At 42.5% G+C, this 19,370-nt stretch overlaps 1 protein-coding gene across 1 annotated transcript in view; it reads right to left on the bottom strand.

Annotated features, from left to right (window-relative positions):
• The window catches only part of nrap (nebulin-related anchoring protein), a 115,924-nt gene that overhangs the window by 58,133 nt on the left and 38,421 nt on the right, over nucleotides 1-19,370 (bottom strand). The window contains 11 exon segments of the mRNA XM_024006142.2: nucleotides 4,616-4,714; nucleotides 5,379-5,483; nucleotides 6,197-6,508; nucleotides 6,775-6,882; nucleotides 8,166-8,270; nucleotides 8,367-8,465; nucleotides 8,601-8,705; nucleotides 9,115-9,312; nucleotides 16,598-16,699; nucleotides 18,431-18,516; nucleotides 18,519-18,537. Coding sequence (XP_023861910.1) covers nucleotides 4,616-4,714; nucleotides 5,379-5,483; nucleotides 6,197-6,508; nucleotides 6,775-6,882; nucleotides 8,166-8,270; nucleotides 8,367-8,465; nucleotides 8,601-8,705; nucleotides 9,115-9,312; nucleotides 16,598-16,699; nucleotides 18,431-18,516; nucleotides 18,519-18,537 — 1,338 coding nt within the window.

Genomic DNA, 19,370 nt, shown 5'->3' with positions numbered 1-19,370 from the left:
AATTATAGATACAAGTTTCACCAGTCCATCTGTTGTTCCATGAGCATATGAGCAATGTGCGTCATGGCTAGATAGGCTGCGCTTCCGCTCTCAAAATGAATGCCATTACTAACTGTGCTACTGCTAAGACCTGATTTTGGTTACATGCTGACCAGACCAGACACATCGCGTGCGCGAGCGTCGCAAAATATATTTCGAAATCCATGTTATTCAATTATTGCACCCACACTGCTCGCGAGTGTCTGCAATGCCAAGGGCTAAAATAGAAGTCAGTTCTATTTGTGACGCAGATCGCGCTGAAAGTCCTGCCTCTCTCATCTCCTCATTGGTTTATAGAAGCAGGTACCCACGTGCCATCTCCTCATTGGTTATACCCACGTGGGCGATTGAAAGACGAACTGTTTTGCCGGTCGACTTGGTAATACTATGAAAGTTTAGATGCCAATCACCATATAAATTCAAAGATGAAAAAGCCTGGAAGGACGAGAGATGACTACAAACGAGTCGGTTGGCCGTTTTATGTGTGGATTAATTGTCGGAGTAGAGGACCTTGTGCATTTCAGGTAAAATAACAACTCAATATTTATATCCCAGGACAAATTAGCTAGCAACAGCAAGCTAGCTAAATAGGACAAATTAGCTAGCAAGTGCAAGCTAACTGGCTAAATTGACATACATGTTTAATGCTTTTCGACCTGTCCCCAAATTAATATCATTGGTTCAGATTTTGTTTTGATATTTTAGCCTGTGTGTCGTGATCGCGTTTGGTGTAGGGTTTGGGTTCCGTGTTAGTGTTAAATGTCCCCACTTGCGCTGCTTTAAATTGGCACTTTGCCGCACATTTTTAAGGACAGCTCAGATATTGCCACCCCAAGCGAGCTGATTTTGGACAGGTATATTGCTGAACCTGGTGCAAGGGGTTGAACATGTCAGAGCGATGGTATTTATATTGATTTGTACAACGGTGGGTCTAATCCTGAATGCTGATTGTTTATTCCACACGTTATCACCGGTTATAGCTATGACCGGCTAAATGTATGATGTTAAAATGCCTATTTACTCTGTTCCATCTGACTGCGCAATRCACTGTCTCATCAGCCCAGGCAGGGAAGTTAGAAACTTGATCTCCAATATAAAAATCATGTAGACATTATCTCACGTTTTTTTTGACAAACATGACGTTTTCAACAGCGGAGATTTGTATAAACCTTGCTGTCGGTCTCTCCGACATTTGCAACATTGTTTGAATATTCAGATTCTATCTCCAACTGTCCCATAGTGATGAACGTGTCGGGACGAGAGAGGCAGGCAATGTTTCTCAGCGAGTCGAAATCAAGAATCAGCTGGCATGATTTTTATGGATATATACAAAGAAATGTCAATTGAAAAAAAGATGAAACGAAATTAAGTGTATCTAGTTTGCATTCTTTCCAGCTTCAGTTTGAAGTTTGTGTTAGCTGTGTTGTTGGCTAGCTCATCTGAACAACAGTGTCTTTATTTAGCAAGGAGACATGGGCAGGGTTCAATATCTTGCTTGAGAAATGAAAAACACGTATGAACGGTCCCCTCTGCCTCTGGTAGTCGTTTCTTCTTACCCCGTCGGGTGCGGCATCTCGTCGGTGCGCATGCCCGCGGCCACCTCCGCCCTTCCGTCGGCCCAGTCTCTCGTTGGATGAAAAGCTGGCACTGGAAGCAGATGAGGTGCTGGTTGTAGAGCTTTGGTCAGACGGGGGTGGATAGAAGTAAGCGGCAACCCTCCTGCGTCTGTCATGGCGAGGAGAAGCAGGACCTCTTTTGTCAGGGTTTCTCCAGAAGTAGACTTTGTCCTCGGCCTTGTTTTTTTTGTCTTAGTTCCTTTATTTCTGTAGACGACTTGTCCTGGAGCGCTTGGTTAGTTTTCATCAGTTCATTGAATATGCCATCATCATTAACAGCTCCTTGCAGAGCTGTGCGTTTCTCTTCAATCGTGTTATCCATTTCAATAAAATCCTAAATAAAAGCATGAGTTAAAAGTTTGTATCTCGGAGAATCATAGCACCATTAGGTGCAAAAACTCGACTTACCCAGTTGCGGTCCACTTTTTGGAAGCAAGCCACTCGATTTTGTCTCTACGTTATATTGGCATGGAACATGTCACCCTCCCTAGGAGAGGGGGTGACCTCGACAATTTATTGTTAAAACGAGAGGCTGCCTGGATCTTTAATTTAAAGACCCTTGCTCCCTTCAGTCTCAATGTAGACTTTGATCTGTAGCCATTATTGTGATTTTGCTATTGTCAGTGTTTGTAGGCTTATGTAGCCAAATTGTATCTGTGATCGTACGCTATCCATTTATGTTTTTTTTTTGTATGCTATTTTAATATATAAGAATTAACCAATGATATCAGGTCACACCTGGCAATGATTACAGACACCTGTGTGTGTCTTTTGACACTATATAAATGAGTCACCCCGCAGTGTTTGTCATTGTACCCTGATGAAGAGAGATTGTCTGTCGAAACGTTGGACATAATTTTTTTTTTTTTGCATCTGAGCTCCTAGACTGTGCGGCTCTCCTTATTTAAAAAAAAATCTTTACAATAAACACCTGCTGCGCCCTGCGCTTGAAACSAGCTCTCTGTCTCCCCTTGTGTTCATTACAGTAGGTTTATGTGTATGATATTGGATGTGATTTAGTGAGAGTGTGTACGTCCGTATATGAGTAAGGCTATAACGTGTGATGTCCAAATACATAATTACCCAGACAATTTGCATTGTTGAGGATGATACTTGTAATCCATATCGTATCACCATCATAGATGCATCATAATTACATTTAACAACATTTTCAGAGAAAAACACATCCCAGCATTTCCATAGCAATTGACGTTTCACATGATCATGAAAGAGACCTTGCATTACTATAGAGACGGCTTCACTACAGTACAAATGTATCCCATACAATATGTTACTTTCCCCAACGTCCCTGTTCTGATATCTTCCCCTTGCTTGTTAAACATATATCAACATGTAGACAGACAGACAAACATATTACATTTTAGAAAAGCTTCACAATAAAGAGAGAGCGATCGAGTGTTCGTATGTGTAAGCGTGTATGTGTCTTACTCCATGTGTAACTATGTGTTGTTGTATGTGTCGAACTGCTTTGCTTTATCTTGGCCAGGTCGCAATTGTAAATGAGAACGTGTTCTCAATTTGCCTACCTGGTTAAATAAAGGTTAAATAAATAAATAAATAAAAAATGTAATTGAGTATGCGTGCTGATAAAGTTCATAGTGTTCAAATATTTGTACAGTTTCAATTTTTTCCCGTAACCTGAGTACAGCCACGGTGTTATGGAGCAGTCTCGGGAAGAGCTGTCCATCTATAAAGAGTTTGTCCACAATGAGAAAGGCACGCTTACCTCTCTCCCTCTGTACAGGATACAGCCTCTTACGACGTTTGTTTATCTCCCTTGGAAATTGGTAATGAATTTGGTCCCTTTAAGCTCGCTTCCCCTGCTTTAGATCAGCTCCTTTTGTTGGTCATGTTCAAATTTTGCATTGGTCTTGTCGACACTGAGCCACCTTGTTTACAGTCTCTAGAGGAAGTTTCAAGGTGGATTGCACGAACTCTCTGATCYCCCCCTCTGGATTATTTGATGCGTCCTCAGGAATCCCCCCAAAATATTKGATTTTCACGTCACGCATGCTACGGGTTTGTATGTCTAGTAGCGACTCCCTCATCATCCTGTTTTCCCTGAGTAGACAATCCATGTTGGAATCGAGGGTTTTTACCTTGGCTGTGAGTGCCATGTTCTCTCATTGGAACGTGAGAATTTCACTCTGGCTAAACTCCAAACTCCCCCTCAGCCCTGATACCTCCTCACACAACTTTTCAAGTGTTGCATGGATTCCACCAAGAACACTCGCCTCTACTTCAAAAGGTAAGTAAATCGTCAGTGTCTGTAGATTCATCTGCCTTTCTATTTTTGTAGGGTTAGAGTTATTTTGTGAGGTAGCCGGATCTTTCCACGATAGAGTATGTTGTTCCTCCATAGCATAAAGCTGTTGATACTCATCGATTTCCCTCAGGATCTCCTTAGTATCACATTTGGCTCAGAACTGCAAGCAGTTGTTTACAAATCTTTTAACGACGCGTCTTTCCCAGGACGACCGGCGATGTTATTGAGTTTGTTTAAAAAGAAATAACAGACAGGCGAGAAATTCCAACCGTTGTCCCCATTCACTTTTCCCATTGTAAAATAATGAAATTAAGCAACGAGAATGAGTACAAGGTAAGTGATGTCATTTCAATGGATAAACAAATGCATTGCCTTAAGACGGACAGTTAATTTTTTTGCTGAGCTTGACCTCATTGATTATATTCATAATGCATAATAAATAGCCTGTGGGAAGAGGGGGGTGGCATGCTTATGGCATTGCCAGCAGTAAGATTTGAGTTCGATTCCAAAAAGGAAATCGCTGTAGGTTATGAATGGTATGTCATTTATTTATATATTTTTTTACCTTAATAGACGGAGTTAGTGCACATGTGTTATCGGGTCCAAAGCAACCGCCCAGAGTTTAAGTAGTGTCCCTTTTGAGCAGCTATGTATAGATGACTGGTGGGCTTACGTCTAGGGCCAGTTTGTTGCTGAGTTTGGCCTGGACCATCTCGGGAGTGTTCTCCACGCTGGTGAACTTCAGATCGCTGACATGTTGACGGTACTTTTTCTAGAAAACACAGATAAAGCACAGTATGTGAAATGAAGAATAAATTAAATCAAATCTAACTGTATTAAAAATGCATTTAATATTTAAACACACTTTACAGTAAAACAATAAAATAAGACGTTAAAGCAAATAAGAGGTAGGCTGGGTCCAAAAGAACTCTACCACAGGTACACCTCCAATTGACTCAAATGTCAATTAGCCTATCAGAAGCTTCTAAAGCCATGACATTTTCTGTAATTTTTCCAAGCTGTTTAAAGGCACAGTCAACTTAGTGTATTTAAACTTCTGACCCACTGGAATTGTGATTAAGTGAAATAATCTGTCTGTAAACAAATGTTGGAAAAATGACTTGTGTCATGCACAAAGTAGATAACCGACTTGCCAAAACTATAGTTTGTTAACAAGAAATMTGTGGAGTTGTTGAAAAACGAGTTTTAATAATTCAACCTAAGTGTATGTAAACTTCCGACTTCAGCTATATACTTAGCGTCATATATAGTCGACTTAAGTATGAAAGTATGATTCTTAACCCAGTCATACAGTGTGTCCTCTATTCCCCTTTATATCAAGTGTTTAAGTTTGGTGCAACTTTGTATTTCCAGCTGTGAACAAAGACCTCATTGAGATTGAGCATTCTTTTCTAGGTTAAGGATTTAAATGTTACCTCGCTAACGAGCTCGCCAGCCTTCTTTGCTTGTATCACATCCAGGAAATCTGCTGCCACCCAGCCCACGCCCTTCATCCAGTTCCGATCCGACCTGTACTGTTTCTGAATACACAAACAAGGGACAGCTCTCATGCCAGTTCGTCATTTTAAATACTKATTTGTTCTTAACTGACTTGCCTGGTTAAACACATGTTAAGTTAATTAATACATTAAATACAATTCCATTAAAGGTGCATTCTATCTGTAAAATGTCCATATGCAAATAARCTTCAACATCTATGATATAATATCTGTATTTAGGGTAAAAGCGAGAAATGCTAGCAGACATTCTTGGTGCTTTAGTCTGATGCTGCATTCATGCCCTATCGGAGTAATCAGAGGAACGATTGTCAACTTGGAGCCACAACTTGGGAGCTTTCACTTGCTTCGAACTAGTTTAGAACGCTAACGACTAACTAGCTACAGCAAACATAATCTAAAAGTACAGCTATCACGCGGCTCGCAATCAAATTATGGTGTTAAAAAAACAAATTGATTGTAAAAAAATAGATGTTTTGTTATATTTAACTGCCAAAAAATGCTGTCATCAAAGTCATTTCTGTTGTAATAGGTTACGTCAGCATTCAGCATATAGGGAAAGTCAGGGACCAGAGAGTTTCCAACTTGTATGTACGACTTGGAAGCTGGCGTGAGCGTTTTTTCCAAGTCGGGATTTATATTTACTATTACTCCGATTTGCTGTGAATGCAGCCTATCGCCTTAGAATTACGTGACTGAGAATGCTGGGAAATGTAGTTCCGGCAGMTAAAACTTACATCACTCAGTAGTCCGTAGGCCTTCTTGGCCCAGGCCACCTTCATGTCGCCGGGCAGGGTTGTGTACTTGTGCAGGAAGGTCCTGTAGTTGGTCTCAGTTGCCAGATCCTGGGCCTTCTTGGCGTGGGTCATGGTCAACATGTCCAAAGAGGCACTATGCTTGGTTTTAGTGTCCTCGTACTCCTTTCTGTAATGGCGATCACTCTGCAACCGGGTGGCCAGAGCCGAATGCGCCATCTGAGAGTCGTCAGTGACCGTCTTCACCCCAATCATCTTCCCCTTAGTCTGCTCGTACTTCTCCTTGTATTTCACCTGGCCAGTCAGAGATTTGTCATTAGTGGCCGTTAGAAGAGATCCTTGAAAATGACATTTAGCCCCATCCCTAACACTAACTTCTGGGACTAATCCCTGCCAACCATACCCTTTCTGATTGGTATTTTGACCAACCACATCCTACTTAAAATTAGCATTTGTGATTATGTTGTTGCTGTTCTTGTATCAATGCATTTCTGTGAGTCACATAGATACTTAGCATAGTGCTATGCCTGGTACCTGATCAAATTAAGGGGATAACTCACGTTACTGGCCAGGTCTCTCTTAGCCTTGGCTGTGAGGATGGACAAGGAGTCCATGCGCAACTCAAAGCCCTTCTCTCGCTGTTGCTCCCAGCTACTCTTATACACTTTCTGAAATGAGAACAAGATCGAATGATGGAACATGTTAAAAGACAGACATGAATTGTAAATTGCCCAGAGCTGTGTTTGAATAGTCATACTAACCGCACTGTTTGATGTAAATTGAGTATATTATATGCTTATTGTCCATAGTATGGATACAGTTAACATGCCAAATGTTCCCGGATGTCGTACCAAAATACGAAAAATACAAGCAGTGGACACTATTTCTGTGCTTTTAGGGCCCATAATGCAATTCTTCTGAAAATGGGCATGGCTTCACAACGTTTTCAGATTTTAAGAAAATGGCAGAAATGATGAGCAATGTAATAAAGTAATGACTTTCCAAATAAGTTACGTTATATGTTGGCTGAAAATGTGTTAGCTACGCTATCCTTATGAACCGCATAGCATTACATCAGTATGTTAATTTTTATCAGGATCCCCATTAGCTAACGCCGTAACGTAAGCTAATCTTCCTGGCATCCAAAAACAGCAGTACGTACCGGTATGTTAGCTAGTTATCTAATGTTAGTTTGCTACTAATACAGTTAACTTGCCAGGCAGTATATTAACTATAATCMAACTACCCAACGTTTATTGACTTGATTATTCARYTCATTCTTAGCTAAGTGGTATAGTCGTTGTGCGTTCTCAATGGACATMGTTAATTCTGTCTATCTACTCCGATTTCAGAGTACTCTCGTCTGAGTGAGCCAGAGTGCAGAATAACTGATGAATTTACGAACGCTCAACACCCTTTGAATATATGGCCGGTGTRAGTAAACGTCAGCAAAAAAGAGAATAATTAAATTGTTGCCAGCAGCACAGTTACAGTCACCAACGCTCTGGATAACATTAAAACAGCCTAACCAGCTCTGCTAGGGTGAGTAAAATGGTCAGAGTGAGTTGTTCTCTCATTTATGTCTGGAAATAGCTAGCAAGCTAGCCAACGTTAGCTTGGGTGCTTGACTGCCGTACTCCTCGGCCAGAGCGTCCAGTGATGTGCTCTGAGAGCAAAACGTTCAGAATTTACGATGGACAATCTGACAACGCTTTGGATTTACAAATGCCCAGAGCGCACTCTGAACGCACTCTGGCCATCCAGATTGAATTTACAAACACACCCGAAATTGTAAAATGTCTAGCTAGTAACAAGCTAGCAAGAAGTTGCATAGCAACAGCATCAACTTCCGGTAGACAGGCAAAGCGCTAGTACGCTCAACTGAAAGGATACCGTTTGTTTACAGTATACTAAAATGAACTAATAGTATGTAGTCTGCCAGAGTCCTTACCCCACTGAGCAGGTCTGCATTGGCTTTGGCCTGCCTGAAGAGTGGCTCATCTTTATCCATGGTGTACCGGTGCATCATCTGCTCYTTGCCCGCCTTATACGTTAGCTGACGAGAGAAATAGCCAATCAAACACAAGCCGACTGAATACAGCCAGAAGAAAAGAGCAGGACAGGGTTATAGCAAATGAACATCCAACCTCACCTTGCTCTGGAGTTCCTGGCTCTTCTTGGCGTGTTTGATAGAGGGAGTATCGGCCACCTGGGTGAACTTGACGTTGTCCGCTTTCTGACGGTACTTTTTCTGTGAGGGGAAACAAAGTGAGGAGTCAACACTAAAGAAACAAATACAATAATACACACACACACACACACACACACACACACACACACACACACACACACACACANNATACACGCTCTACCCTATTATACTGACGTCACTGAGAAGCTCTCCAGCCTTCTTGGCTTGTGTCACATTCAGACATCCATCAGCCTCCCAGCCAACTCCCTTCATCCAGGTCAGATCTGAACGGTATTGATTCTGAAGGGAGAGTGAGAGAGAGAGAGTGAGAGAGAGAGAAAGAAAGAGGGGGACAGGCAAAGAGTGTGAGACCGAAAAAGAGAGAGTTCACAATTCATTCATATTTGATAGTAAACACTAACTTGAATAACACCCATATAGATATTTTCCTAAATCCCTATTCACCTTCCCTTTGCTCTCCCGACCATCTCACCTAACCTCAACCCGGAAGATCTCAAATCAATTCAAACATACCTTATGACTGTCCAATCATAAGACCAAAGCGTTCTGATTATTACCCCTTTAAACATTGGCACTCAAATTCTATGATCTGCATGAGAGGATAAGCTGTTCATTTTAGTCTATTAAACACACATAGGACCCTCCACCACCACCAGTGCCGCACATGGCCCACCCCTCTCTGCCTCACCTCGCTCTGCAGGTTATAGGCCTTTTTGGCCTGCTGTACTTGGATGTCGTCGGATAGGATGGTGTAGTGGTGGAGCTTGGTCCTGTAGTCCAGGTCGCTGGCAAGGGACTGGGCTTTTTTAGCATGGCTCAGGTTGACCATGTCCATGGACAAGCTGAAATGGGACTGGTTCTCCTTGGAGTTCTTCTTGTACTCAATCTGTTGGGATTGTTGTGGATAACAGAGAGATAGACGGATGACGTTGAGAATCAGGAGGTTGAGAATGTCCTGGTGTGTGTGTGTGTTTTGTACACTGCATCATTTCGAGGGTTTTGTGAACTGTGTGCTGTAACTCACAATAGTATTGTTAAAAAAACTAACTTAGAGTGCCTTCAGAAAGTATTATACCCCTTGACTTATTCCACATTTAGTTGTTTTACAGCCTCATTTCAAAATGGATTAAATAGATTTTTTCTATCACCCATCTAGACACAATACCCCATAATGACAAAGTGAAACATGTTTTTAGAAATGTTTGCAAATTTATTGAAAATGAAATACAGAAATATATCACACCCCTGAGTGAAATCTTTGCAGAAGCACCTTTAGCAGCGATTACAGCTGTAAGTATTTCTGTGGAAGTCTTTAAGAGATTATTCAAGCTCTGTCAAATTGGTTGTTGATCAATGCTAGACAACCATTTTCAGGTCTTTCCATAGATTTTCAAGAACATTTAAGGCAAAGCTGTAACTCGGCCACCCAGGAACATTCACTGTCTTCTAGGGAAGCAACTCCAGGGTAGATTTGGCCTTGTGTTTTAGGTTATTGTCCTGCTGAAAGGTGAATTCATCTCCCAGTGTCCGGTGGAAAGCAGACTGAACCAGGTTTTCCTCTAGAATTTTGCTTAGCTCCAATCTGTTTATTTTTTTATACTGAAAAACTCCCCAGTCCTTAATTATTACAAGCATACTCATAACATGATGCAGCTACCACTATGCTTGAAAATATGGAGTGTGGTTCTCAGTAATGTATTGGATTTGCCCCGAACATATCACTTTGTATTTAGGACAAAAAGTTAATTGCTTTGCCACATTTTTTGCAGTATTACCTTGCTGCAAACAGGATACATGTTTTGAATATTTATATTCAGTACAGGCTTCCTTCTTTTCACTCTGTCATTTAGGTTCGTATTGTGGACTAACTACAATGTTGATGATACATATACAGTTTTCTCCTATCACAGCCATTAAACTCTGTATGTTTTAAAGTCACCATTGACCTCATAGTGAAATCCCTGAGTGGTTTCCTTCCTTTCCGGCAACTGAGTTAGGAAGGACACCTGTATCTTTGTAGTGACTGGGTGTATTGATATACCATCCAAAGTGTAATTACTAACTTCACCATATTCAAAGGGATATTCAATGTCTGCTTTTTTTACCAATAGGTGCCCTTTGCATGGAACTGAAAAACCTCCCTGGTCTTTGTGATTGAATCTTTGTTTGAAATTCACTGCTTGACTGAGGGACCTTCTAAATAATTGTATGTGTAGGGTACAGAGATGAGGTAGTCATTCAGAAATCATATTAAAAACTTATTGCACACAGTCCATGCAACTTAATATGTGACTTGTGAAGCACATTTTTACTCCTTATTTAGGCTTGCCATATCAAAATGGGTTGAATATGAATTGACATTTTAGCTTTTCAGTTTTTATTAAACTGTACACAAAGAGACGGGTATCGTGGACAAAGACTTGGGTGCCTTGTTAGGATCCGTCGCCGAGAGGGTAATCTACCTATACCATCGGTCCTATTAGCCAACGTACAATCAATCAGTAATAAAATATCCTACCAACGGGACATTATCTGTAATATCTTATGGTTCACCGAGTCGTAGCTGAACGACGACCTGAATAACATACAGCTGGCAGGTTTTAAGCTTTTTCGGCAGGATAGAACAGAGGCCTCTTGTAAGACAAGGGGTGGCGGTCTGTGTATATTTGTAAACAACAGCTGGTGCACGAGATCTAAGGAAGTCTCAAGGTTTTGCTCGCCTGAGGTAGAGTATCTCATGATAAGCTGTAGACCACACTATTTACCAAGAAAGTGTATCTGTATTTTTCYTAGCTGTCTACATGCCACCACAAACCGATGCTGGCACTAAGACCGCAGTCATTGAGCTGTATACGGCCATAAGTAAACAGAAACGCTCATCCAGAGGTAGCGCTCCAATGGCCAAGGACTTTAATGCCGGAAAACTCATCCGTTTAACCAAATTTCTACCAGTATGTTAAATGTGCAAACAGTGGGAAAAAAACTCTAGACCAACTTTACTCCACACACAGAGACGCGTARAAAGCTCTCCCTCGCCCTCCATTTGACAAATCTGACCATAATTCTATCCTCCTGATTCCTGCTTGCAAACAAAAATTAAGGCAAGAATCCCCATTGACTCGGTCTATAAAAAAAGACAGATGAAGCAGATTCTAAAATACAGGACTGTTTTGCTAGCACAGACCGGAATATGTTCCAGGATTCTTCCGATGGCATTGAGGAGTATAACACCACATCAATCACTGGCTTCATCAATAAGTGTATCGATGACGTCTACCCCACAGTGACTGTACATACAAACCCCAACCAGAAGCCAATGATTACAGGCAACATCCGCATCGAGCTAAAGGGTAGAGCTGCCGCTTTCAAGGAGCGGGACTCTAACCCAGAAGCTTATAAGAAATCACGCTATGCCCTCCGACGAACCATCAATACAGGACTATTTTATTTATTTACTAGCTCTCCCTCTCCCTCCATTTGGCAAATCTGACCATAATTCTATCCTCCTGATTCCTGCTTACAAGCAAAAACTAAAGCAGGAAGTAACAGTGACTCGCTCAATACGGAAGTGGTCAGATGAAGCAGGTGCTACGATACAGGACTGTTTTGCTGGCACAGACTGAAATATGTTCCGGGATTCATTCAAAGGCATTGAGGAGTATAACACCTCTGTCATCGGCTTCATCAAAAAGTGCATTGACGACATCATCCCCACAGTGACTGTACGTACACATCCCAACCAGAAGCCATGGAATACAGGCAACATCCGCATCAAAATAAGGCTAGAGCTGCCGCTTTCAAGGAGCGGGACACTAATCCGGACGCTTATAAAAAATCCTGCAATGCCCTCAGACGAACCATCAAACAGGCAAAGTGTCAATACAGGARTAAYATTGAATCCTACGACACCGGCTCTGACACTCGTCGGATGCGGCAGGGATTGAAAACTATTACGGACTACAAATGGAAACCCAGCTGCGAGCTGCCCAGTGACGCAAGCCTACCAGACGAGCTAAATGCCTTTTATGCTCGCTTCAAGGCAAGCAATACTGAAGCATGCATGAGAGCACCAGTTGCTCCTTAACAGCTTCTACCCCAAGCCATGACTGCTGAACAATGAATCAAATGGCCACTCAGACTATTTACATTGACTGACCCCCCCCCCCCCCCTTTGTTTTACACTGCTGCTACTCGCTGTTTATTGTCTATGCATAGTCACTTTACCCCTACCTACATGTATCCTGAATCTTGGCTTAGGAAAACCACCAAAAACCCTGAAATCTCTATCCCTAACTATGACATTTTCCGCCAAGATTGAACTGCCAAAGGGGGCGGTGTTGCAATCTACTGCAAAGATAGCCTGCAGAGTTCTGTATTACTATCCAAGTCTGTACCCAAACAATTCGAGCTTCTACTTCTAAAAATGTACCTTTCCAGAAACAAGTCTCTCACTGTTGCCGCTTGCTATAGACCACCCTCTGGTCCCTCGATACCATATGTGAATTGATTGCCCCCCATCTATCTTCTGAGCTCGTGCTACTAGGTGACCTAAACTGGGACATGCTTAACACCCCGGCCATCCTACAATCTAAGCTTGATGCCCTCAATCTCACACAAATTATCAATGAACCTACTAGATACAACCCCYAATCCGTAAACACGGGCACCCTCATAGATATCATCCTAACTAACTCGCCCTCCAAACACACCTCTGCTGTTTTCAATCAAGATCTCACCGATCACTGCCTCATTGCCTGCATCCGTAATGGGTCTGCGACCAAACGACCACCCCTCATCACTGTCAAACGCTCCCTAAAACACTTCTGCGAGCAGGCCTTTCTAATCGACCTGGCCGGGGTATCCTGGAATGGCATTGACCTCATCCCGTCAGTAGATGATGCCTGGTTATTCTTTAAAAGTGCCTTCCTCACCATCTTAAATAAGCATGCCCCATTCAAAACATGTAGAACTAGGAATAGATATAGTCCTTGGTTCACTCCAGACCTGTCTGTCCTTGACCAGCACAAAAACATCCAATGGCGTTCTGCATTAGCTTTGAATAGCCCCTGTGATATGCAACTTTTCAGGGAAGTTAGGAACAAATATACACAGGCAGTTAGGAAAGCTAAGGCTAGCTTTTTCAAACAGAAATTTGCATCCTGTATTACAAATTCAAAAAAGTTCTGGGACACTGTAAAGTCCATGGAGAATAAGAGCACCTCCTCCCAGCTGTCCACTGCTCTGAYGGTAGGAAACACTGTTACCACCGATAAATCCACTATAATTGAGAATTTCAATAAGCATTTCTCTACGGCTGGCCATCCTTTCCACCTGGCTACCTCTATCCCGGTCAACTGCCCGGCACCCTCCACAGCAACCCGCCAAAGCCCCCACCATTTCTCCTTCACCCAAATCCAGATAGCTGATGTTCTGAAAGAGCTGCAAAATCTATACCCCTACAAATCAGCTGGGCTAGACAATATGGACCCTCTCTTTCTAAAATTATCTACCGAAATTGTTGCAACCCTTATTACTAGCCTGTTCAACCTCTCTTTTGTATCGTCTGAGATTCCCAAAGATTGGAAAGCTGCCGCGGTCAACCCCCTCTTCAAAGGGGGTGACACTCTAGACCCAAACTGCTACAGACCTATATCCTACCCAGCTCTACCCATTAACTCAGTTCGATTGTTGCCTGTAATCCATGGCTTCTGGTTGGGGTATGTCCGTACAGTCACTGTGGGGATGACGTCCTCGATGCACTTATTGATTGGGGCGGAAGGTAGCCTAGTGGTTAGAACATTGGGCCAGTAACTGAAAGGTTGCTAGATCGAATCCCCGAGATGACAAGGTAAAGATCTGTTGTTCTGCCACTGAAAAATGCAGTTAACCCACTGTTCCTAGGCCGTCATTGTAAATAAGGATTTATTCTTATCTTATCTTGCCTAGTTAAATAAAATAAAACATTTAATTGATAAAGCCAGTGACTGCCATTTCCTCAATGCCATTGGAAGAATCCCGGAACATATTCCAGTCTGTCCTATCAAAACAGTCCTGTAGTTTAGCGTCTGCTTCATCTGACCACTTTTTTATTAAAGACCGAGTCAATGGTGATTCTTGCCTTAATTTTTGCTTGTAAGTAGGAAACAGGAGGATAGAATTATGGTCAGATTTGCCAAATAGAGGGTGAGAGAGAGCTTTGTACGCGTCTCTGTGTGTGGAGTAAAGGTGGTCTAGAATTTTTTCCCCTCTGGTTGCATATTTAACATACTGATAGAAATTAGTTAAAGAACTGATTTAAACTGATTTAAGTTTCCCAGCATTAAAGTCCCCGACCACTAGGAGGGCCGCCTCTGGATGAGCGTTTTCCTGTTTGCTTATGGCGGTATACAGCTCATTGAGTGTGGTTTTCGTGCCAGCGTCGGTTTGTGGTGGTATGTAGCTACGAAAAGTACAGATAAACTCTCCTAGGTAGACTTATCATGAGATACTCTACCTCAGGCGAGCAAAACCTTGAGACTTCCTTAGATATCGCGCACCAGCTGTTGTTCACATATATGCATAGGCCCCCTCCCCGTGTCTTACCAGAGGCTGCTGGTCTGTCCTGCCGATAGAGAGTATAAACCGCCAGCTGTATGTTCTTAATGTTGTTGTTCAGCCACGACTCGGTGAAACATAAGATATTGCAGTTTTTAATGTCCCGTTGGTAGGATATACGTGCTTTCAGTTCGTCCCATTTATTTTCCAGCAATTGAACATTAGCTAGCAGGATGGAAGGCAAGGGCAGATTAGCCACTCGTCGCCTGATCCTCACAAGGCACCCAAAATCTTTGTTTCCTTCTCCAGGAAATGACGGGGATCTGGGCCTGGTCGGGTGTCTGTAGTATACCCCTCCCATCCGACTCATTGAAGAAAAACTCTTTGTCTAATCTGAGGTGAGTAATCGCAGTTCTGATGTCCAGAAGCTCTTTTCGGTCATAAGAGACTGTAGCAGCAACATTATGTACAAAGCAAGCCAGTATCCCTTTCATTGCTGCTTGCAGCTATATTTATTACTATGATTATCATATGAAACATTTGATCTGAAATCCAAACTGCTGGAGTATAGGTTCAAATGAAAAATGTTAGCTTCACTGTCCAAATACATATGGTGCAACAACGTGTTTATTGTGTTTCATATTCTTACCTCACTCGTCATCTTGGACGCCTGAAGAGAGTGCAGGGTCTTGGAGTCGCTGACATTGCTTGTCTTYTCTTTATTTTTCATGAAGGACTCTTTGTACTTAATCTGTAACACACCAAGAGGGAGACAATAGTTCTCGCCGGCCACTAGGAGTGCCGCCTCTTGGATGAGCGTTTTCCTGTTTGCTTATGGCGGTATACAGCTCATTGAGTGTGGTTTTCGTGCCAGCGTCGGTTTGTGGTGGTATATAGCTAAAAAATACAGATAACTCTCTAGGTAGACTTATCATGAGATACTCTACCTCAGGCGAGCAAATAACTTGAGACTTCCTTAGATATCGCGCACCAGCTGTTGTTCACATATATGCATAGGCCCCCTCCCCGTGTCTTACCAGAGGCTGCTGGTCTGTCCTGCCGATAGAGAGTATAAACCGCCAGCTGTATGTTCTTAATGTTGTTGTTCAGCCACGACTCGGTGAAACATAAGATATTGCAGTTTTTTAATGTCCCGTTGGTAGGATATACGTGCTTTCAGTTCGTCCCATTTATTTTCCAGCAATTGAACATTAGCTAGCAGGATGGAAGGCAAGGGCAGATTAGCCACTCGTCGCCTGATCCTCACAAGGCACCCAAAATCTTTGTTTCCTTCTCCAGGAAATGACGGGGATCTGGGCCTGGTCGGGTGTCTGTAGTATACCCCTCCCATCCGACTCATTGAAGAAAAACTCTTTGTCTAATCTGAGGTGAGTAATCGCAGTTCTGATGTCCAGAAGCTCTTTTCGGTCATAAGAGACTGTAGCAGCAACATTATGTACAAAGCAAGCCAGTATCTTTTCATTGCTCTTGCAGCTATATTTATTACTATGATTATCATATGAAACATTTGATCTCAAATCCAAACTGCTGGAGTATAGGTTCAAATGAAAAATGTTAGCTTCACTGTCCAAATACATATGGTGCAACAACGTGTTTATTGTGTTTCATATTCTTACCTCACTCGTCATCTTGGACGCCTGAAGAGAGTGCAGGGTCTTGGAGTCGCTGACATTGCTTGTCTTATCTTTATTTTTCATGAAGGACTCTTTGTACTTAATCTGTAACACAAGGCCACCATCCAAATCACATCAGCCAGTCACATACAGTGAGGGAAAAAAGTATTTGATCCCCTGCTGATTTTGTACGTTTGCCCACAGACAAAGAAATGATCAGTCTATAATTTTAATGGTAGGTTTATTTGAACAGTGAGAGACAGAAATAACAACAAAATATCCAGAAAAACGCATGTCAAAAATGTTATAAATTGATTTGCATTTTAATGAGGGAAATAAGTATTTGACCCCACTCAATCAGAAAGATTTCTGGCTCCCAGGTGTCTTTCATACAGGTAACGAGCTGAGATTAGGAGCACACTCTTAAGGGAGTCAGTTTCTTACCTGTTATAAAGATACCTGTCTACAGAAGCAATCAATCAATCAGATTCCAAACTCTCCACCATGGCCAAGACCAAAGAGCTCTCCAAGGATGTCAGGGACAAGATTGTAGACCTACACAAGGCTGGAATGGGCTACAAGACCATCGCCAAGCAGCTTGGTGAGAAGGTGACAACAGTTTCTGCGATTATTCGCAAATGGGAGAAACACAAAAGAACTGTCAATCTCCCTCAGCCTGGGGCTCATGCAAGATCTCACCTCGTGGAGTTGCAATGATCATGAGAACGGTGAGGAATCAGCCCAGAACTACACAGGAGGATCTTGTCAATGATCTCAAAGCAGCTGGGACCATAGTCATCAAGAAAACAATTGGTAACACACTACGCGTGAAGGACTGAAATCCTGCAGCGCCCGCAAGGTCCCCCTGCTCAAGAAAGCACATATACATGCCCGTCTGAAGTTTGCCAATGAACATCTGAATGATTCAGAGGACAACTGGGTGAACGTGTTGTGGTCAGATGAGACCAAAATGGAGTTCTTTGGCATCAACTCAACTTGCCGTGTTTGGAGGAGGAGGAATGCTGCCTATGACCCAAGAACACCATCCCCACCGTCAACATGGAGGTGGAAACATTATGCTTTGGGGGTTTTTTCTGCTAAGGGACAGGACAACTTCACCGCATCAAAGGGACGATGGACGGGCCATGTACCGTCAAATCTTGGGTGAAAACCTCCTTCCCTCAGCCAGGGTATTGAAAATGGGTCGTGGATGGTTATTCCAGCATGACAATGACCCAAAACACACGGCCAAGGCAACAAAGGAGTGGCTCAAGAAGAAGCACATTAAGGTCCTGGAGTGGCCTAGCCAGTCTCCAGACCTTAATCCATAGAAATCTGTGGAGGGAGCTGAAGGTTCGAGTTGCCAACGTCAACCTCGAAACCTTAATGACTTGAAGAAGATCTGCAAAGAGGAGTGGGACAAAATCCCTCCTGAGATGTGTGCAAACCTGGTGGCCAACTACAAGAAACGTTTGACCTCTGTGATTGCCAACAAGGGTTTTTCCACCAAGTACTAAGTCATGTTTTGCAGAGGGGTCAAATATTTATTTCCCTCATTAAAATGCAAATCAATTCATAACATTTTTGACATGCGTTTTTCTGGATTTTTTTGTTGATATTTGTCTCTCACTGTTCAAATAAACCTACCATTAAAATTATAGACTGATCATTTTCTTTGTCAGTGGGCAAACGTACAAAATCAGCAGGGGATCAAATACTTTTTTCCCTCACTGTACAATCAGATGACCAATCCCTCCCTCATTCTTATCCACTAATATTCATTACATAAGAAAGGATTGTTCTGTGTGAGTACCAGCTACAGGAAGGAATGCTTACATCACTGGCCAGGTCCCGAGATGCTTTGGCAGCCTTGACGGTCAGCGTGTCCAGGCCGATGTCACATGTTTTGGACTTGGTCTTTCCCAGTCCTCCTTGTATTTGATCTGGAATCATTTTATATAAATAAAACTACAGCACCGCTTATTCATATGGTATGTGTATAACCCTTTCGGAATACAATGCATTCTGAACATATTCAGAACCCTTGACCTTTTCCACATTTTATTACGTTATAGCCTTATTCTAAAATGTATTAAATAGTTCCCCCCCCCTCATCAATCTACACACAATAACCCTATAATGACAAAGCAAAAACAGTTTTTTTTTACATTTTTCAAATTAATTAAAATATCAACTGAAATATCACATTTTACATAAGTATTCAAACCCTTTACCAAGTACTTTGTTGAAGCACCTTTGGCAGTGAATACAGCATCGAGTCTTCTTGGGTATGACGCTACACGCTTGGCACACCTGTATTTGGGGAGTTTCTCCCATTCTTCTCAAGCTCTGTCACGTTGGATGGGGAGCGTCGCTGCACAGCAATTTTCAGGTCCCTCCAGAGATGTTTGACCGGGTTCAAGTCTGGGCTCTGGCTGAGCCTCAAGGACATTCAAAGACTTGTCCCCAAGCCACTCCTGCGTTGTCTTGGCTGTGTGCCTAGGGTCGTTGTCCTGTTGGAAGGTGAACCTTTGCCCCGGTCTGAGGTCCTGAGCGCTCTGAGCAGGTTTTCATGAAGGTTCTCTCTGTACTTTGCTCCGCTCATCTTTCCCTCAATCCTGACTAGTCTCCCAGTCCCTGCCGCTGAAAACATGCCACCACCATGCTTTACCGTAGGGATGGTGCCAGGTTTCTCCAGACGTGACACCATCGATTCAGGTCAAAGGTTCAATCTTGGATTCATCAGACCAGAGAATCTTGTTTCTCATGGTCAGCT

This window comes from Salvelinus sp. IW2-2015, linkage group LG17 (genome assembly GCF_002910315.2).
Source record: "Salvelinus sp. IW2-2015 linkage group LG17, ASM291031v2, whole genome shotgun sequence".
NCBI lineage: Eukaryota > Metazoa > Chordata > Actinopteri > Salmoniformes > Salmonidae > Salvelinus > Salvelinus sp. IW2-2015.
This window is presented reverse-complemented; position numbering and strand designations above follow the sequence as displayed.